The sequence below is a fragment of the Agelaius tricolor genome, unplaced genomic scaffold (genome assembly GCF_023055355.1).
Source record: "Agelaius tricolor isolate 1412-34295 unplaced genomic scaffold, bAgeTri1.0.p SCAF_22, whole genome shotgun sequence".
In the NCBI taxonomy this organism is placed as follows: domain Eukaryota; kingdom Metazoa; phylum Chordata; class Aves; order Passeriformes; family Icteridae; genus Agelaius; species Agelaius tricolor.
The window spans coordinates 10,331,238-10,350,213 of record NW_027269282.1 but is presented as its reverse complement, the minus strand read 5'-3'; the positions used below and the strand labels follow the sequence as shown (position 1 = coordinate 10,350,213).

The window sequence follows — 18,976 nt, the reverse complement described above, 5'->3', positions numbered from 1 at the left end:
TCTCGCGAGACTGCGGTGGGCGGGGCCGGGCCGGGCCGGGCTGGGCCGGGGGGAGGCACAACAAACATGGCGGCGGCGGGAGGCGGGAGCGGCGCGGGGCGGCGGCGGTGAGTGCTGCCTGTCCTCCCCTTCCCGCTTCTTTCCTGCCCTTCCCTCTCTTTCCCGCTCCCTTTTCCCCCCTCCTTCTCCTTCCGGGGCCTCCCTGTGCCGTGATGGAGCCGGGCCGGGGGCAGCGCTTGGGGAGGGCCGCGCTGCCCCGCCGGGAGCGGGGCCGGGTCAGCGGCGCAGCCCCGAGGCTGCTGCCTTGGTGTGGGGCTGAGGGACACGGAAATGAGAGGGATCACAGAAATTACAGAATGGCAGAAATCACAGAGTTACTGAAATCTCAGGGTCACTGTAATCGCAGAATCAGAGTGGGTGAGGTTGGAAGGAATCGATCCGGGGCCACCTCCCTGCTCAGGCGGGGCCATCCCCGAGCACACGCACAGGTTCTAGGGTATCTACACTGAGGGAGACTCCGCACCCTCTCTGGGCAGTCTATTCCAGCGCTGTCACCTCACAGTAAAGAAGTTTTTCCTCGTTGAGATGGAACTTGCTGTACATCAGTCCCTGCCCGTGGCTCTGGTGCCGCTGCTGGCTCCCGGAGCAGAACCTGGGCCCTGCTGGGGCACCCGGGGCCAGCCAGGGACATGCGGGGCCAGCCAGGGCTGAGCGCCCTCCCAGCTGCGCCTCCTCTCCAGGCTGAGCAGCCTCAGCTCCCTCAGCCTTTCCCGAGCACGGAGATGCTCCAGTCCCTTCAGCATCTTTGCTGCCCTTCCCTGGATGCTCTCCAGAAGCTCCGTCTCTCTTGTCTCGAGGAGCCCGGAGCGGGACACGCGGGTTTCTGGGAGGTTTCCCGTGCCCGTGTCCCTCCCCACTCTCGCTCGGGCTGGAGGAAGAGGAGCGGGATCGAGCGGGGGCGTTCGGGGTTGGGCACAGGTCACGGTGGCCACCGACGCTGTGCTTCACTCCCCTCCCCACGGTCAAACTCCTTCAGGAGGAGCGGGAAGGGCTTGGAAGGAGTTAGGAATCCTTCCTGCTTTCATTTATTTGCTATGGAAAAGATGGAAGAGAGAACACTCCCCCTTTCTTCCCCGGGGTTCCTTAGAAGAAGGTGGGGTGCATACATATGCTCACAGTAAATTTATGTTCTTACTGCATAGGTGTCCTCATGGCTACTTTATACCCTTATAATTACTGCAGGATTAGTTCTGACTGTGTGTGTGAAACTGCTGGGTGTACTCTATGAACTGCTTTCTTTAGCAGCATTATTTAGGCAGAATATTTCATCCTGGCTGTTCTTAGACAGCAAACTTAGCTCACCTCAGTGCTGTGACCCTTGTTCAGTCCAGCAGTTGTGCCTGGGTAGAAGATGAGAAACCAGTGCTCTGCTCCTGGTGGTGCGGAGCTGGAGGAGGTGTGGTTGTGTCAGCAGAGCTCGGGTAACACCTGGTGTGATCAGCCCATCCCTGGCGTGTGAAACGCGAGCTGGGCTGCTCAGTTTCTGGTAATTAGAATTGCATTTTCTGCTTTGCAGGGGTGACACAGCAAAGATCAGATGTGTGTCATTCTCCCCTGAGAAGGAGAGCTGCTGGCTGTGTAGCTCTAAAAGATGCCACATAAAATGACAGAAGTGTTTGAGCACACAGATGGGAACTTTGGGTCATGTTCAAATTGTGGTGACTTCCCTACACTGGTGTAAAGAAAAGGATGAGTGTTCTCAGGATAAATCAATGAGGTAGAGAAAGGAAGTCTTATGCAGTTGATCCCTAACCTGATTATGGAATTTTATGTAATTTTCTTTCAAAATTAAATGTTTTTTAAAAGCAATCAGTGCAATCAAGTAAAGCTGAGAGAACTGGGGTTGTTCAGCCTGGAGTTGAGAAGGCTTTGAGGTGACCTAATTGTGGCCTTTCAGTACATGAAGGGACACAAAAGAAAGATGGAGAGAGACTATTTACAAGAGCCTGTGTTGGGGTGTGAAGCAATATCCTGTTTCACCTTTCCCAGTCCCTCAGGTGTGCCAACCTCTCCCTTCCCCTCCCCCTTGCCCCCTTGCTAAGTGCTGTCCATCAATCTTAACATTCCAGCGAGGCCATCGTGTGGTTGGTGACGTTCAAAAGATGCCCCTCAGCCCTGGGGTCATTGGCCAGTCCAGGTGTCATTGTCCCCTGAGACTGCCCCCCTCCCACCTGGTTGGTGGCTCACCTACCCCTTCCCTCCCCCTGTCCCCAAGCTTAAAAAGACTCAGGACCATGCAGTCAGGATTCTCTTGGAGCTGTTACAAGATTCAGAGATCTGTGACCCTGGAATAAAACTCTGGGTTAAACCCTATGGCAGAATCTGTCTCCTTTTCCTCTTCACCTCACCTAAAGCCTTTCCACCAGAGGTAAACCTGAGTTCCTGCTTGCCTGGCCTTGTTCCAAGTGCCAGCTGCAGCATCCAGCCAGCCACAGGTGTCTGTGAGGTGAAAACACCACAGCTGCTGCCTTTGGTCAAGCAGCAAGGGCTGGATGGGCCCAGGCAGGTTCCACCTGCCAATATTGGGATCATATTCCAATAAACCTGGAGTGACAGGACAAGGGGAAATGGCTTTAAACTGGTAGAGAGCAGAGTTAGATGGGTATGGATATTGGGAAGAATGGGTGTGGATACTGGGAGGAACTTCCTGTGAGGGTGGGCAGGCCCTGGCACAGGTGCCCAGAGCAGCTGGGGCTGCCCCTGGATCCCTGGCAGTGCCCAAGGCCAGGTTGGACACTGGGGCTGGGAGCACCTGGGACAGTGGGAGGTGTCCCTGCCATGGGTAGGGTGGCACTGGATGGGATTTAAAGTCCCTTCCAACCCAAACCATCCTGTGATTCTCTGAAATAAGTTTTAGTGCCTTACCCAAAGGCACACACAGATCTCCTCTGATAACACAAACCTTTGATGTTGTTTTGAATGGTTTAATTTTAAATTGTTATTTTGTATTATAATTAATGGAAAGTTGGCCTGGTCAGGACTCTGTTACACTGTCCTGTTTTTCTCCTCATATCTTCAATATTAGAGATATCTTTAATATTATAATTCATATCCTGATATCTTTGTTTTATTGCAGGAGACACCAACAAATGGAACACAAATTAACTTAAGCCTACAGGAGGCTGGTGACACCTGGAAGAGGGTAGGTAGGTAGATACATAAAGATGTGTTCTGAACTAACTTAATGATGATAATTAATGCTGGGAATTGAGCACACTCAGGTAAGATGTGAAAGAACATCCTCATCTGGATGCCAAAAATGAACAAATAGCTGTAAGTTGCTTTGGATATAAGATATCCAAATATTAAGATATTTAAATGTGGTCTGGAAGTCTGAACTTGAGTTCCTGTAGGTCACCTGGAGTACCTATTAAAAATAGGGAATATTCTTATTGAAATAGTAGCATTGTAAATTATTTTTGATTATAATCTGCAGAAATAATGTGACAGATTTGTTGTTCTCCTTCCAAATGTATCCCAAGCTCTCTCTTCCCAAATTCATTGTGAATTGGGACTTTATAGAGGTTTGTTATTTACACTCCCCAAAACAAGCATGACCACAGATTTCTGGGGAATATTTTAATCATTTCAGTGCAAAATAATGGACTGGATTAAGATTTTTACTCAGGATAGGAAAGTCAAATTTTGGGAGAACTGGGAAACAGTGCTTTGTCTAAGGCTTCTTTCCAGCTTTGCTAATCACCAACATTCAGTTGTTTCCCAACATTGCAGCTCCCACAATTGACTGACCCAAATCTGGGGTTTTTTGGAGCCAGGTGTTTATTGGAAAACAGAAATGAGTCAGAAGTGTCCTTCAGGTGACATCCAGGAAGCAGAGGATGCAGTCTTTGAAAAACTTTCACTGGAAGTGTGATCATTTTAATAAAATTTAGAGCAGCAGAGCATTAGATTCCCATCTTTCTAACACACTAAACATTTTTCAGGTTTCTTTCTTATAACTCATGGGAGTTGGGAAGAGTAATGGACTCACATTTCCTTTTTATTCCTTCTAGGAAAAGTGGAGAAGCTGTGTTCAGTGCTTTTTATCTGACGTGTTGAGGTACATTTTGGAGCATGTTTGCTACTTAGCAGGGAACTAAAATTCAGGTATGATCCATTTTTTTATTTTTAAAAATGCAGGTTGATTTTTATTACTATGTGGGGTTTTTTTTGTTTTAAAATTTTATTTACTATGTTATTATTATGTCATTTATCTGTTGCTGAAAGCAATTTCCCCATAAATTATATTCGGTGATCTTTAATGAGTTAAAAATTCAAAAAGCAATATTCTTATGGTTGCAGATTTGGTCTTTGACTCAGTGTAGTGGGTCTAATGCTGGCCAAATGCCCATGCATGCACTAAAAGTTATTTATTTACTCATTTCCTGCTGTGAGATATGGATTAGGAGGGGGAGGGCAAACCAGGCTCAAAACTGTAAATGGTATAAAGAAAACTTTATTAGCAGAATTAAAGTAAAAAATTATAAAATCAGAACAAACCTTCAAAACGCTTCTCCCCCCACACCCTCTTTTCTTTCCCACAGACAACATAAAGAGACAAAACCTGGAACTTTCAGTCAGTTTGCCACCTCTAAAATAATCTTTTTTCAGTCCACCTAGGGGAGTGGAGTCTCTCTTGCCATGCCATGGAGACTTCTCTACAAGAAGCAGTTCTCTTGTGGCTTCAGTGTCACAGCAAATCAGCTGCCAGGAAAGGAAAATCTGTTTGCAGTGTGAAAATCCCTCCCATGAGTTACAGTTTTCCCAAAGCTGCTTTCATGGGCCATGTTAACTTATGGGGCACTATTTTATGGATGAGCTGTTCTAGCATAAAACCAAAAATTCTCTTCCTTTATCTCTGGGAGCAGAGATTTTTCTTCTTCTATCCCTGGGGCAAAGTTTCTCATCTCTCTCTTCTTGTTGGATTACAGCTTTTCAGCCTGCACGTGCTCCAGCACGAGTGTCCTTCTCTCAGAGGGTGCATCCTCCCATGCACTTCATGAGCTACAAGGAAAAAACAAAGTCTGATAGATCAAAAATGGATCTTTACCATAGCCTCACAAAAGAATTTTAGCCCAAGTCTAAGGCATCTCCTCAATACCCTCCCATCTAAAATTTGACTCCTTCTTTACTGCCCTTAGTGTCCATGTTGTTTTCTCTACGTGTCCTCACCCTTTTCCTGACTTGGGAGAGAATTGGTATGTTCATGTGCAGGGACAGTCCTGGCAGCATGGCCTGGTGGTGGGCAGGAAAATCCCAGCCCAGCAGTGAGCCAGGCCTGGCCATGAGAGCCCAGCCCAGCCAGGCCTGGCCTGGCCCTGAGTGTAGCCATGATATTTTCTGAAAAATCCCTTTGCCAGGATTTTTCTCCTGAGAAGCTGAGAGGCCTCAGGAACAAAATGTAAACATTGATTATCTGCTGCTGTGGAATGCAACAGGTGCATCTGGGATTGGTCTCATGTGGTTGTTTCTAATTAATGGCCAATCACAGTCAGCTGGCTCGGACTCTCTGGTCAGTCACAAGAGTTTATTATCATTCCTTTCTATTCCTTTCAAGGCTTCTGATGAAATCCTTTCTTCTATTTTTTTGTATAGTTTTAGTATATAATTTTCTTTTAATATAATATATATAATAAAATAATAAATCAGCCTTCTGAAACATGGAGTCAAGATTCTCATCTCTTCCCTCATCCTGGGACCCCTGTGAACACCACCACAGATGAGAGCCCAGCCCAGCCAGGCCTGACCCAGCTGTGTGAGCCCAGCCCAGCCAGGCCTGGCCTAACCCAGCCACATGAGCCCAGCCTGGCCCAGCTAGTGACCTCTTCAGAGGCCATAAGCCAAGAGTCCTCACAGCCCAGCCCATGCTTAAATGCATTTTCATAGAGGCGTATTCAGCTCTTCTAAGTGCTTTAAACTGGTGTCACTCTTCCAAACTAGCCTGCTGATTGCTTAACCAGATGTCAATCTTCAAATCTAGCCAGCTGATTGGCTCTTCAAACTAGGCAGTTGGCTAGTGTGGCTAGTTGAAACTCATTGGCTCTGCCAGGTCCTCACAGGGAACCACCCCCTCAACTGGAAACCAGACTTTAACCACTCAAACTGTGTGATAAAAGTAATTCTTCACTTCAAATCCAACCCAAAACCTGAACCTGTTACTATGAATGCAGCCAAACTCAATGACACTTGTGTTCTGAAAACATTTTCCCTTCTAGGCACAAGAGGTTGTAAATGAAAGAGTCAATATGGGGGAAAAGAAGGCAGAACCGTTGGATTTTGTGAAAGATTTTCAGGAATATCTGACCCAGCAGACTCATCATGTCAATATGATTTCTGGATCAGTTACTGGTGACAAGGAAGTAGAGACTCTCCAGGGAGGTGAGCTGTACCATAATTTTTTTTCCAGTACCATAAATTTGATGTTGAGAGTGACTTCAGTGTTCACAGTCCAGGTAATACTGCTGTATGGAAGCATTGCTGGTTGTCATTTTATGTCACATAGGATGTGTATGTACCTTTGTTTTGATCAGAGCATGTTTTTATAATTCTCTTTATTTAAAAACCAAGGGCTGAGAGAAGCAAAAGCTCTTTGGCATTTGCTTACAGTGTGACAGATGGTGTCCCACAGATTGTTCATTAAAATCTGTGTTGCATTGTTCACAGCTGGGACAGAAGGTGATCAGAATGGTCTGGATCATCCCTCTGTTGAAGTTTCACTGGATGAAAACTCAGGAATGTTGGTGGATGGCTTTGAAAGGACTTTTGATGGGAAGTTAAAGTGTCGATACTGTAACTATGCCAGCAAAGGAACAGCACGGCTCATCGAGCACATCAGGATTCACACAGGTATGGGATCTTCTCTCTGCCTGCCTGGGAGGCCTTGGGCATTTCCTCAGCATTGGGATTTCCATGTCAGCAGTTGGCAAATTCATCATGCTCATCAGTCACATGACAGGGATTTAGAAATTGAGCTGGCACTTGAGATAGGAAGAGTAAGATGATTTTGGATTTCTGCTCCTGAACACACATCAGATCCTTTAGGCACTTCTGACATTGCAGGCCTGGATCTGTAACTCCTAGATCAGTCTACCAAGGGAAAATCAGAATTCCTAAAGTGCTGCCTTACAAAAGTGTTGGCCTGTTATTCTTTTACTCATGTTAACTTTTTAAAAAATCCTCAGAAAACTTTGTATCTATAAATTTCATTTGATAGAAGAACAAAGTTCTGCATGTGCAAAGGAGACGATGGTCTCCCTGATCATCATCCCATGTCCCATCTGGAAGAGCATTCTTAACAATAACTGGGTATTGGTGGGTTTTTATAGTCTATTTTTGTCAAGGTGTGCCATTTACCTATTTCAACTGTGCAAATCTCTGCTGGCATTTATTATTATAAGTAACTATATGGGAGTAAAGTTTAGCATGAAAGCTTCAGTGTAAATTGAAGGGCCCAAAAAATATCTTTTAGTTTTTCTGTGCTGATGAGAAAAGTGACAAATTTATTCCTACACAGAGATTTATAGGGCCTTTTCTTCCTCTGTTGTTTAGAAAATATTCCTGTTCTGCACAACATTCTAGATGTGGAAGTACAAAGCATAGTAATAAGAATAAAGTTCTTGGTAGAATATTCAAATGTAAGGACATACCATCAAGTTTGTGTCTGGTATCAGGAGTGAACAGAAAAGTTATCAACTGTGGCTTGTTAAAGAGCATTTGCCACTGTTGGATGTATAAACCTGAAAAGCAAAACTCCCATAAAGGTTAAAATATCCTAAACTGTTCTGAAAGCTCCAACTCCATGGCAAATGAGAGAAAACAAGAAAATAGATATTTGTGAACTCTGTCAAGTGTATCACACCAATACAGATGACTTCAGGGTTTTAAGCAGAGCAGAATAAAATTGTGTCCTGCAAAGAATGAAAGTTTTTACAGGTTTGCAGCTGATGTGATTGTAGCTCTCTCAGGTACAGTTAGTCTCCTCAGATTCTCACTTTGCTGGGAGCCATTCCTTCCACACAGGAGCTCCCTGGGTGGATTTTGGGAAAGGTGGGGCCCCTTCACTGACCCTGCCATGTTGGCTTGTTTCAACAGGGCATAATGGGGTAGGAAATGGCAACCAGCCAGAAATCAGAGAGTTCTGAGGTTCAGATTCTGAAGGACCTGGTAAATTCTTCTCTTGTGTCTTCCAGAACAAGAAAATAGTTATTTTGGTTTGGTTTTCCTGGTTTGGTTTGGTTTGTTTTTCCACTCAAGGGAAGAAGATCCAAGGCCTGAGTGTTGTTTGCCTTGGAAGGCTGGCAGAGGGCCAGGAGATGTTGCTTGTGCTGTGAGGGCTCAGATGAGTCAGCACTAAAGTAGGGAAGTGGCAGCTGACTCACAGCCTCAGAGCAGTGTAAATAAACAGGTACAGCACCCTGGACATCTGCCAAAGGAATTGTGACCCAGGCATAATCATGCAACCATCATTATTATCATTATTATTAAGTGCAGCCTACCACAGGATTGGCTTCATGCTGAGTCTGAGAGCACATAATGAGTAGTTCACCAGCTGGATTGTGCTACATGTGATGCAAAACTTTTATCTCTGTGCAACCAGTTTAGAATGAAATCAGATTGACAAACTGCCTGCATTCACACAGAATTTGCCAATCTTCTCATACCATTTTATCAAGTCTCCAGATCTTTATCTATCCTTGTGTGTATGTGTATGAGTGCAGAGAGATGCTCATGGAGAAATCATGGTTTTACTTGGTGCAAAGAAGGTATTAGAGGTAGCACAAAAATTGATTTCTTTCCTCTTGGAGAGCAAGTGATGTAGGGGGAATAAAAGAAATCTATTTGGTATCCCAGACTGTGATTCCTAAATGTGGAATGCTCATCAGTCACATGACAGGGATTTAGAAACTGAGCTGGCACTCAAGATAGGAAGAGTAAGATGATCTTTTATTTCAGTACCTGAACACACATCAGATCCTTTAGGCAATTCTGACATTGCAGACCTGGATCTGTAACTCCTAGATCAGTCTACCAAGGGAAAATCAGAATTCCTAAAGTCCTGCCTTACAAAAGTGTTGGCTGGCCTGTTATTCTGTTATTCATGTTAACTTTTTAAAAAATCCTCAGAAAACTTTGTATCTATAAATTTCATTTGATAGAAGAACAAAGTTCTGCATGTGCACAGGAGATGATGGTCTCCCTGATCCTCATCCCATGTCCCATCTGGAAGAGCACACAGCTCTCCAGGGAATGCCTGGCTTTTGGTGTCTTTTACAACTCTTTAGCCACAGGATCCTTTTTCAAAGCTCAGTCCTTGAGTGGCTGCCTGTGTGTGGGGGTTATTTAGGATGCTAATTCCAGGATGTTTAGGAGTAGGGATGTCTGGAAGGTCCCAGAAGGATACTCTCCCTCAGAGTTCTCATGAAGAACAGTGACATTTTGGTGGTACAGACATTGCTGTGTTCCCCTGTGCCCTCCATGGGTGAGGGAGAGCTGGGACCACACAAACATCACTGCAGTCAGTCCTTGGCGTTGTTGCTGCAGTTCCCAGGCAGGTTTGTGTGTTAGCCTGGTTCCACTCAGGATTTTTCTGTGTGCTGATGATCCCTGGGTGAGGCAGAGCTGTCCCAGCGCTCTCCACTCTCCCAGGATGCCCAGCTGAGCTCGAGGCTGGCGGTGGCTGAAGTTGGACGAGCGGCTCCCAACGAGCCGCACACAAAGCCTGTTCCAGGCGCTCCCAGGTGCTGTGGGCTAACCTGTTCTGATTTTCCAGGGGAGAAGCCACACAGGTGCCACCTGTGTCCCTTTGCCTCGGCCTATGAGCGTCACCTGGAGGCTCACATGCGGTCCCACACCGGGGAGAAGCCCTACAAGTGCGAGCTGTGCTCCTTCCGCTGCAGCGACCGCAGCAACCTGTCCCACCACCGCCGGCGCAAGCACAAGATGGTGCCCATCAAGGGCACCAGGTCTTCCCTGAGCAGCAAGAAGATGTGGGGGGTTCTGCAGAAGAAGACCAGCAATTTGGGCTACAGCAGAAGAGCGTTAATTAATCTGAGTCCGCCTTCCATGGTGGTGCAGAAACCAGACTACCTTAACGATTTCACCCATGAGATCCCCAATATCCAGACTGAGGCGTACGAGAGCATGGCAAAAACCACGCCGAGTGGTGGCTTGCCAAGAGATCCACAGGACCTCATGGTGGATAATCCTTTAAACCAGCTCTCCACCTTAGCAGGACAGTTGTCCAGTTTGCCACCTGAAAACCAAAATCCAGCCTCTCCTGACGTCGTTTCCTGTCAAGAAGAAAAGCCTTTCATGATACAGCAGCCTGCTGCACCTGCAGTAGTTTCAGCTGTGTCAGCAAATATTCCTCAGAATTCCTCTCCAACCAGCCCAGACTCCCGGCCCACTCACAATCAGAGGAACTATAGTCCCGTGGCAGGGCCCAGCAGCGACCGCAGTGCCCACACCAGTACTCCCAGTATCAGCAACAGCCAGCCCAGCACTCCAGCTCCAACCCTGCCAGTGCAGGACCCTCAGCTCCTGCACCACTGCCCACACTGTGACATGTACTTTGCAGACAATATCCTTTACACCATCCACATGGGATGCCATGGATTTGAAAACCCTTTCCAGTGTAACATTTGTGGGTGTAAGTGTAAAAACAAGTATGACTTCGCTTGCCACTTTGCAAGAGGCCAACATAATCAACATTGACTGAGAACATGCTTTTGTTTAGTTTTTTAACATATTACAGTCTATTTTTCATACTTGCTGATGGAAAGCTTGCACATTCCCATAAGGAATCTTCACATTAATCAATTCGACAAAGGAGGCAAATTGATTTCCGTGTTCTTGTAAAACTTGCCAGGGAAATTTTGTATCAGATTCAGTTGCTGTTTTATATGTAGCTTTTCAAAAAAAGCCAAGAGTGCTGTAAGGGTTGGAATGCATTTACATGCTGTGGTTGCTAAATTTAAGTTGCTTGCATTTAATCCCAATAAACATTCTGCAAGTGGAGAAGCAGAGCGTGTGTCCTGAACCATAGGAGGTAACGCCCAGATTGTTTACGAGGCAAGACAAGACATATTATCCATAAAATATGAAAGGTCAATGCAATGCCACATCATACAGAGACAGAACAAGGAGGAATGGTGGCTTCATGGTGACAGAGGGCAGGGATGGATGGGATATTGGAAGGAATTGTCAGGGTGGCAGGCCCTGGCACAGGTGCCCAGAGCAGCTGGGGCTGCCCCTGGATCCCTGGCAGTGCCCAAGGCCAGGCTGGACACTGGGGCTGGGAGCAGCCTGGGACAGTGGAAGGTGTCCCTCCTTTAAGGTCCCTTCCAACCTCAACCATTCTTTGACTTTGGAGAAATCCTTAAAAACCTGGCTACTCAAACAAACAGAAGCAATTTTCACATACAAAATCAGTTTGATGTAAACGTTGCTTTAATCTGATGAAGGTTAATAATAAGTTTTTGTTTAGTATAGTCTAAACTCTTCATGCTAGGACTTAAACACTAATTTAACTATTAGCACAAAAGTAGAAGATAACAGGTTATTGTGAATAAAACTATGGTAGAAAAAAGAAAGAGCTAAAAGCCTGTTATTCATGAGTTATTGAAAACAAAAAAGGAAGAAACCTTATTTTACCTACACTCTACAAAATTTTCCATGTCATTTTTTTTTCAGAGGAAGCAATTTTTAGAGAGATAATGAAGAGCCTGTAGAACTAATGTATATTCTGTGAGATTTCTAACTGCCTTAAACTGAGTTGTACAGATATTTAAAATTTGCACAATTAGACTTCTGTCCTGCTGATAGAAGTTCTGATAGAAACAAACTAGAAGTTTACAAATCAAACTCCTTTGTTCAGTTTTATGTTGGGCCAGGCTACAACTGAGAGGTTGCCTGTATTTTTGAGAGTTGTATAATCCAGTTTATTGTAAATTTCAGCTGACTTGGAGGCCTGGTTTGTCCCCTCTCCCAGGTTTGATGTCCTTTGGGTGTGCTGGGAATAAGGGGAAGCACCTCTGGCTTTTTCTGGGCTCCATGTAGGATGCAGAGGAAAACTGACTGACTACACTGATGTTGTTTTTAGGAATTGTGGATGGCAAATAATAACTGAGGTTGTTTATTTTGCTTCTTAGTGTACACTCATCTTTAGAAGCCCTCAGGCTAAAAGACAGGCACTTTAACCTAAACCTGAGTAAAACATCTAATTAAAATGAATAATAACTTTATGTGCTAGATAAGAATTTGAGACATTAAAGGAAGAACTGTTACTTTTCCCATATTTAGACATGCACTTTTACCTTGGTTTGTCCTACTTGAGACAAATTAAAGCTTCCCTTATATATTTCCTTTTCCTATCAGCAAAGCATGTTTTGTTAAAATCAGGGAGATTTTATTAATGTTCCACAAGTCAGAGGTTGGAATCTCAATAGGAAATGTTTGGCTTATTCAAATTTATATTTTTATGCTAAAACTTCTTGAAACTAATGGAAAAAATGTACAGTGATCAGGGTGAGATCAATGCAGGAAAACCACCTGTGTAAGAATTGTAGCTGTAGAAGTAATTTTGACTTTACTTAAATAGAAATTTGGATACCAGACCTGTTTCTGTCTACCTGACTGACCTACTGTTGAATTTCTGTGCTTGAGGAACTGGGTTCTTGGCTGTGCAGTCTTGAAGTAATGAGGTGAGAAATCTGCCACTGGAGTGGTTCCAGTGTAGTTAAGATGAACAATAACTGTCACTCCTAAAAATTGTTTTGTTTTCAGGCCTGGTTCAGAATTTGTTTTGCTGGATTTGTAAGACAGAATGTAATTTGCATTTTTCATCAGGACACTCTGTAATTCCAAAATATTTCATTGTTGCTTTATACTTTTTAGATTTGTTTTATAAGTAAAACTGCAAGTCTGTGTGTGTAAACATCCTTTATTTTAAGGATAAAAGCTGACTGAACTGGAATCCAGTTAGAACTTATTGCTCCTGGGCAGGTTTTGGAATCAAAATTTTTCCAGTTAAAGAGGGCAGAAATGGTGGCTCTCTTTGGATCACATGTTGAACAATTCTATAATTTAAATTTGGCTGAAATGCAGTGTTAGGATAAGAGAAGACTGGAAGACTTTACAACTATTAATTTATGGAAGTGGTTTTCCTTGTCTTTTTGGTAGATGATGCCCTCTCCTATTCCCAAGCTCTGGCATTCCCAAGGGAACTTGTGCATGCTGGAGCTCCAGGGAGCACCTTTCAGTACTGAGTGATCACAGCAGCCAAGGGCTCCTTGCCTTGTGGGTTTTTCCCTGCTGGTATCCTAGGGAGAGTCATTTCCCTGTGCACAGATGTGGTTTCTGACCTCTGGGGCTTCTGCTGGCTGTGTTCACATTGCTAGAGGCTTCTCTTTGTCTCCTCATTTGGTGATTTAGAGAAATGACTCCTGAGCCACAATGGCCTTGGGCAGAACTCAGGGTGGGTCACTGATGGAGGAGTTGGGAGCAGGAGGAAGCCTGCAGGACCCCATGGAAAAGGGGCCCTTGTTCAGGAGGGGATCCCATTGTGAGGAATGGATGTTCTTAACAACAGAACTCAGTGTGAAAAAATCTGTCCCCAAGCCTTGCAAATCAGTGTTTGGAAGGATTTTCCTGCTGCTGCCTGGACACCGCGGGTTCTGCTCTGGAGTGACTGAGGGAAAGATTAGTTGGGACATCTCTGAATGGTTGAGGAATGAAAAAACTCTTTTCTCTGTTTCCTTGGGCAAACTCCTCGTGGCAGGGGCGTTCCTGGGCAGCAGCAGCAGCAGCAGTGTTGGTGCTCATCCCTTGGTTCTGCCCCCAGAGCCCTGGGGTGGATCCCTGTGTCCTTCCCAGGACTGGGATGTTCCTGTTCCAGGATCACACTGTGTGTTCAGTTGTGCCAAACACTGCCCTGGCATCATTGTCCCCTCCTGTCAACTGAGCAGCTTTGGAAGGTGTGTTTTCCTATTTTTCATAATTTATACATACTATTGACTAGAATTTAAAGACCAGAGCTGGTACTGGCAAATTCTTTCCAAGTGTGATCCCTTGCACAAGCAGGCCTTACCCAGAGCCAGTGAGGGAGACTTGTCCAGGATTCTGGGATTGAGTCCTTTGTTAAAAGAACTTTTCATTTTGAGTCCTCCGTGTGCACTCACACTGCACTCACTTGTTTTGTTGGTTTTTTTAAAAACCAAAATCCTCACATTATAAGGTAATGGGTGATTAACATTTTAACTGTTATTAATGGAAGTTTGGAAAGGAGATGGAACTTTTCCATAGTTCTGTAGCTGAAAAACATGAACCTTGTGGGGGTTTTGTTTTCATTGTCACTGATTATTTTATAGCTTTGTGGACATTTCTAACGTGCACTATTTATAGCACTCTTAATACACACTCACTGTTTTGAGACTGAATATTCCAATGAACATTTGAATATTTCAACATTTTCATTATCTCAGTTAATATTCAACTGTGAAGGAGGCAATAGGAAAAATATTTTGTTTTTTCACAGACACATGTTTAGATGAAGAGGATTTAGACACAAAATGTTGATTGGCTTTTTAATATAAAAGTCAGTGCTGGGACACTTCCCAGCAGTATTTTCCAGACAAATAATCTGTTAATGTTTGTTTTGTTCCAGAATGTTTTGGGGGTTTGCTTTTTGTTTCTTTTTGACAAAGGGAATGTAATTTAGAAGTCTTCACTGGCAAGTTTTCTACTAATTTTAAGCTTCTTTGAAAATCTACAGCAAATGATGTTCTGCTGCAGGAAATCTCTCTCCTGCTAAAGCATTTTTCATTGAGCAATCTTTGTGTATGTGCTTCTAAGTACCTACTTTGTTAATAATATGTATTTCAGTGTAAAGAGCAGATTTTATGCAAAAATGAAAGCTGTTAGAGTTGTAAAATAAATTCTAATGTTAGTGAACGTTTCTGAGATGACAAGGTTAATTCTGAAATAACTCTATCTTGTGTAGTTCATGCTGTGAAGCTTTGCTTTTGTAAGATATGAATAAAATAACACTTTCTAATTAGGTCCCATGTCAATTCTTAATTGCATATCCTTCCACGGGTGGAGCTGGTGATTTCCCAGGTGCTCCTCCTGGGTTAACTCTTTCTGATTCTGTGAAATTTGAATCTCAGGATGGTTTGCTCTTGGCTTGATCTCCACAGCCAGGAACAGCTTGGTTAGATTTGATTAAAGTGTTTCTCTTCCATATCATGAGGAGAGGAGGCACAGGGGCTCCAGAGAAGGGAGCTGCACCTCAGATCTCTCAGCAGCAGTGCTCAGAATACTGCATTTGAAATACTTGGGACTCCTAAACACCCAACATTCTCTGTGTCATTATTTTAAAACATATTTATTTACTACCTTGGTTGCCTCCTGTTGGAATGAAGAAATAACACTTGTAGCAGGGTCAGAATATTGGGTTTTCAAAGTCTTTCCTTGCCTCAAGTCTTCCAAAAATTCTGCTTTCAGTTTGTTGAGTTCTTCTGCCAGCCTCTTCATCTCACTTGGGAGAACGTTTTTACCTAAAACAAAATTGAAGCTGAACTTTTAACTTCATGCTTACAGAAAAAAATCACAGACCCACAGAATATCCTGAGCTGATGATCCCCCACAGGATCATCAGTCCAGCTCCTGTCCCTGCACAGACACCCCAACAACCCCACCCTGGCAGTGCTGTCCAAACTCCTGGAGCTCTGGCAGCCTCGGGGCTGTGCCCATTCCCTGGGGAGCCTGGGCAGTGCCAGCACCCTCTGGGGAAGAACCTTTCCCTAAATCCAACCTAAACCTCCCTGACAACACTCCAGGGAGAAGCCTGAACACAGGCACAGAGCTGAGCTTTTCAGTTGAGGACACTGAGCTGCTCCTCATATAAATCTGCCCCTGTCCTTATTGCCATGTGTCCCAAAGCAGTATTAAAATCCTCTAAAATGCTGCTCTGTACTAAATGGCTTTATTAAAGCTGTAATTAATACAGTTAATAAACATGATACTGGTTTTTAAACCTACAGACTTCTACAAACAACCCTGACCAGAGCTGTGAAGGTGTTGCCACAGACACAGCACCTGGGATAGGATCCTGGACAGTTTATCCCAAGGGAATTGCAGGGGCTGTTTCCCAATGCCAGTTGGAGCTGGGATGGGTGGGAAGGGCAGATGGGGTGGGTACCTTTGGCATCCTGCATGGCCTCAGAGATGGCTCTCCTGCATGCCTGGTCAGCCTGATGGACAGCACTGGCTGCACAGATGGCTCGAGCTGCCTCCTGGCCAGGGCCACCAGCAAGGAAGAAAACAAACAAACACTTTGAATTTACTTGGCTTTTGAAGTGCTATTTGAGAACAAAACATTAGCAGCACCTCAGGCTGGCACCACTGTCCCAGGCTGCTCCAAGCCCCAGTGTCCAACCTGGCTTAAATTAGTGTTGAAGTCCTAGCATGAAGAGTTTAGACTATACTAAACAAAAACTTATTATTAACCTTCATCAGATTAAAGCAACGTTTACATCAAAATTTGAATTTGTACGTGAAAATTGCTTCTGTTTGTTTGAGTAGCCAGGTTTTTAAGGATTTCTCCAAAGTCACAGAATGGTTGGGGTTGGAAGGGACCTTAAAGGAGGGACACCTTCCACTGTCCCAGGATGCTCCCAGCCCCAATGTCCAGCCTGGCCTTGGACACTTCCAGGGATCCAGGGGCAGCCCCAGCTGCTCTGGGCACCCTGTGCCAGGGCCTGCCCACCCTCACAGGGAACAATTCCAAAGCTGTGCCCTGAAGCCCAGCAGTGCTACCTTCTGCTCTGTGTCCTCCTCATTTGGCCTCTCTGGATTTTCCAAAGCAGTGGCCAGCAAGTTCATGATCTGCTCACTAAGAAAACAAACAGAGTAAACCATGACAATCACACAGATACACTTCTTTTCTAATGATGCCACAGAAAAAAAATGAAAAGCAAGATTTCAGTTAAATTTTTAAGGCAATCAGTGAAATAATCCTAAATGAAAAATAATTACAACTCAAATTATTTCCAGCCTTATCATTTCAGACAACTTGCACAGATTTTCAGTAACAGGGTAGGAATGCTGTGGGTTTTGAGGTTAACTCTGCAGAGGATGGTGGCTGTGAGCTCCCAACAAGCCTGGATTCTGTGTAACTGCCAGAAGTCACCACTGGGAATATTTTTTACACGTTGTGTAGATACAAAAAGAAGCTTCTACCGCTGAAAATAGCACTTAGGGAAAACTCTGGGATCAATCAGTAACATACTCATCCTCTGAGATGCCATCAGAACTGCTCAGAATGAGGCTGTGCTGCTCCCAGGTGTTTTTCCTGGGATCTGGCACCTCTATTTTCCTTGCCATTAATTGTATGGTCTGCTCAGGCACAGGATCACTCCTGCGGCGGTTCCTCTGCAGGCAGCATTCAACTGGGCACTCCAAAAACAACTGGCAGAAGCCCAAGGAATCTAAAAAGAACAGAACCAGACAATTTTGTCTTTAAACAGTTCAAGTAACAATTTCTGAGAGCAGCATGCAGGAGAAAGGCTCTACATGAATGAGGAGCTTCTGCTCTGCTTCTGAGCCTGACATGAACACAAATCTGGACAGGGAACAGAATTTTACCTCAAGGCTGCTCAAGAAATGTCTGAGACAGAACCATGGAATGGTAAAGTCATTTCATTCCATCCCTGCCATGGGCAGGGACACCTTCCACTGTCCCAGGCGCTCCAAACCCTGTCCAGCCTGGCCTTGGGCACTGCCAGGGATCCAGGGGCAGCCCCAGCTGCTCTGGGCACCTGTGCCAGGGCCTGCCCACCCTCACAGGGAACAATTCCTTCCCAATATCCCATCCATCCCTGCCCTCTGTCACTGGAAGCCATTCCCCCTGCTCTGTCATTCCATGCCCTTGTCCCAAGTCCCTCTCCAGCACTCTTGGAGCCTCCTTATGTACTGGAAGGTGCTTTAAGGCTGCTCTAGGAAGGGTTTTACACGATCTACCAATTTATAACAAGGCAGTAACAAAGTAACATTGATTGCTACTCTATTACAGGTACCCAGCAATCAGAATAACCCACGCTCCGGGAGAACACGTGAAAGAAGGCGCTGAATTTCCCACAATCATCCTCATGCCGAAGATCAGCGAATAAATAATTACATTTGCGGGCCAGCTGGTACACCTCGTAGCGCATGCTCTGGTAATAGAAGTTGTCATCCAGCAGGAGGACGAGCGGCCGGGAGGCGGCTCTGGGGGCGGGCAGCAGCCCCTCCCGGCGGCAGCAGCGCAGGAAGCGCGGCCAGCCCGGCTGCACAGGGCCGGGCAGCGGCGCCCCGGTGAGCAGCGCCCGCAGGAGCCCCTCCAGGCACTGCAGCAGGTCGCGGCGGCTCTGCTTCCAGCCGGGCAGCTGTGGGGAGAGGAAGGCGGGAGATCACGGCCTCCATCGCCGCCGCCGAGCGCTCCCGGCCCCGCGCCCGCCGTGAGGGGACGCGGCCCGGCCAGGCCGCGTCCCGTTGCCTGGCAACCGCGGTCGCACGCGATGACGCGATGACACAGCGCGCCGCACTGACCGATGGGGACGGGCTGGTGCGGAAGGCCTCGGGCGGGATGAGCTCGTCGTAGGCGAGCAGCGCGCAGGCCCAGCCCGGCCGTTGCGGCAGGCGGCGGCTCAGGGCACGGCCCAGGGTGGACTTGCCGGCCGCGGGCAGCCCGCACAGCAGGCACAGCCCCACCCGGGCGCCGCCGCCGCTTCCCCGGTGCTGCTGCTCCGCTGCCAGCGCTGCCGGTCCCGCCGCTTCCGCTGGCTCTGTCCGCATGCGCCAGGCCCGCGCCGCGAGGCGCCCCCTGGCGGACCCGGTGTAAACGACAGAGCCAGGAACGGCCCCTTCAACCCGGCTCGGG

The 18,976-nt window shown here is 46.0% G+C and overlaps 2 protein-coding genes and 1 long non-coding RNA gene across 5 annotated transcripts in view; 2 read left to right on the top strand and 1 right to left on the bottom strand.

Annotated features, from left to right (window-relative positions):
• LOC139599212 (uncharacterized) overlaps positions 1 to 15,115 on the top strand; it is a 432,267-nt gene extending 417,152 nt beyond the window's left edge. The window contains exons 1-2 of one of the 2 annotated variants that reach the window (XR_011682190.1): positions 1,160 to 2,827; positions 11,380 to 15,115. This is a non-coding gene — a long non-coding RNA (uncharacterized lncRNA). Of the gene's footprint in view, positions 1 to 1,159; positions 2,828 to 11,379 lie in introns of those variants that run through there. The other variant, XR_011682189.1, reaches the window with a different exon arrangement.
• On the bottom strand, positions 4,501 to 18,927 carry PSTK (phosphoseryl-tRNA kinase). Of its 2 annotated transcripts, XM_071446296.1 has the most exons (7): positions 18,646 to 18,927; positions 18,236 to 18,482; positions 17,348 to 17,546; positions 16,876 to 16,951; positions 16,259 to 16,352; positions 15,454 to 15,614; positions 4,501 to 5,064 (listed from the first exon to the last, which is right to left on the bottom strand). In XM_071446296.1, the coding sequence occupies exons 1-7, from the start codon at positions 18,889 to 18,891 to the stop codon at positions 5,032 to 5,034; spliced, it is 1,056 nt and encodes a 351-aa protein (XP_071302397.1). In that variant the 5' UTR covers positions 18,892 to 18,927; the 3' UTR covers positions 4,501 to 5,031. The 2 variants fall into 2 exon arrangements, with proteins under 2 accessions (XP_071302397.1, XP_071302398.1); XM_071446297.1 differs by lacking the exon at positions 4,501 to 5,064 and having other exon boundaries at positions 14,615 to 15,614; positions 18,646 to 18,926.
• IKZF5 (IKAROS family zinc finger 5) lies at positions 6,306 to 15,115 on the top strand. The gene is made up of 3 exons (XM_071446295.1): positions 6,306 to 6,438; positions 6,724 to 6,906; positions 9,830 to 15,115. The coding sequence occupies exons 1-3, from the start codon at positions 6,306 to 6,308 to the stop codon at positions 10,771 to 10,773; spliced, it is 1,260 nt and encodes a 419-aa protein (XP_071302396.1). The 3' UTR covers positions 10,774 to 15,115.
• Positions 18,928 to 18,976: the final 49 nt, after the last annotated feature.

Bases quoted from the DNA above. Each gene is read 5' to 3' on its own strand.
- IKZF5 (XM_071446295.1), top strand. From the start codon at position 6,306: ATGGGGGAAAAGAAGGCAGAACCGTTGGATTTTGTGAAAGATTTTCAG. The intron at 6,439-6,723 runs GTGAGCTGTACC...CATTGTTCACAG, and splicing joins AGTAGAGACTCTCCAGGGAG to CTGGGACAGAAGGTGATCAG. The intron at 6,907-9,829 runs GTATGGGATCTT...CTGATTTTCCAG, and splicing joins GCACATCAGGATTCACACAG to GGGAGAAGCCACACAGGTGC.
- PSTK (XM_071446296.1), bottom strand. From the start codon at position 18,891: ATGCGGACAGAGCCAGCGGAAGCGGCGGGACCGGCAGCGCTGGCAGCG. The intron at 17,547-18,235 runs GTAATTATTTAT...TGTTCTTTTTAG, and splicing joins GTACCAGCTGGCCCGCAAAT to ATTCCTTGGGCTTCTGCCAG. The intron at 15,615-16,258 runs GTACCCACCCCA...ATTTTGTTTTAG, and splicing joins GGCCATGCAGGATGCCAAAG to GTAAAAACGTTCTCCCAAGT.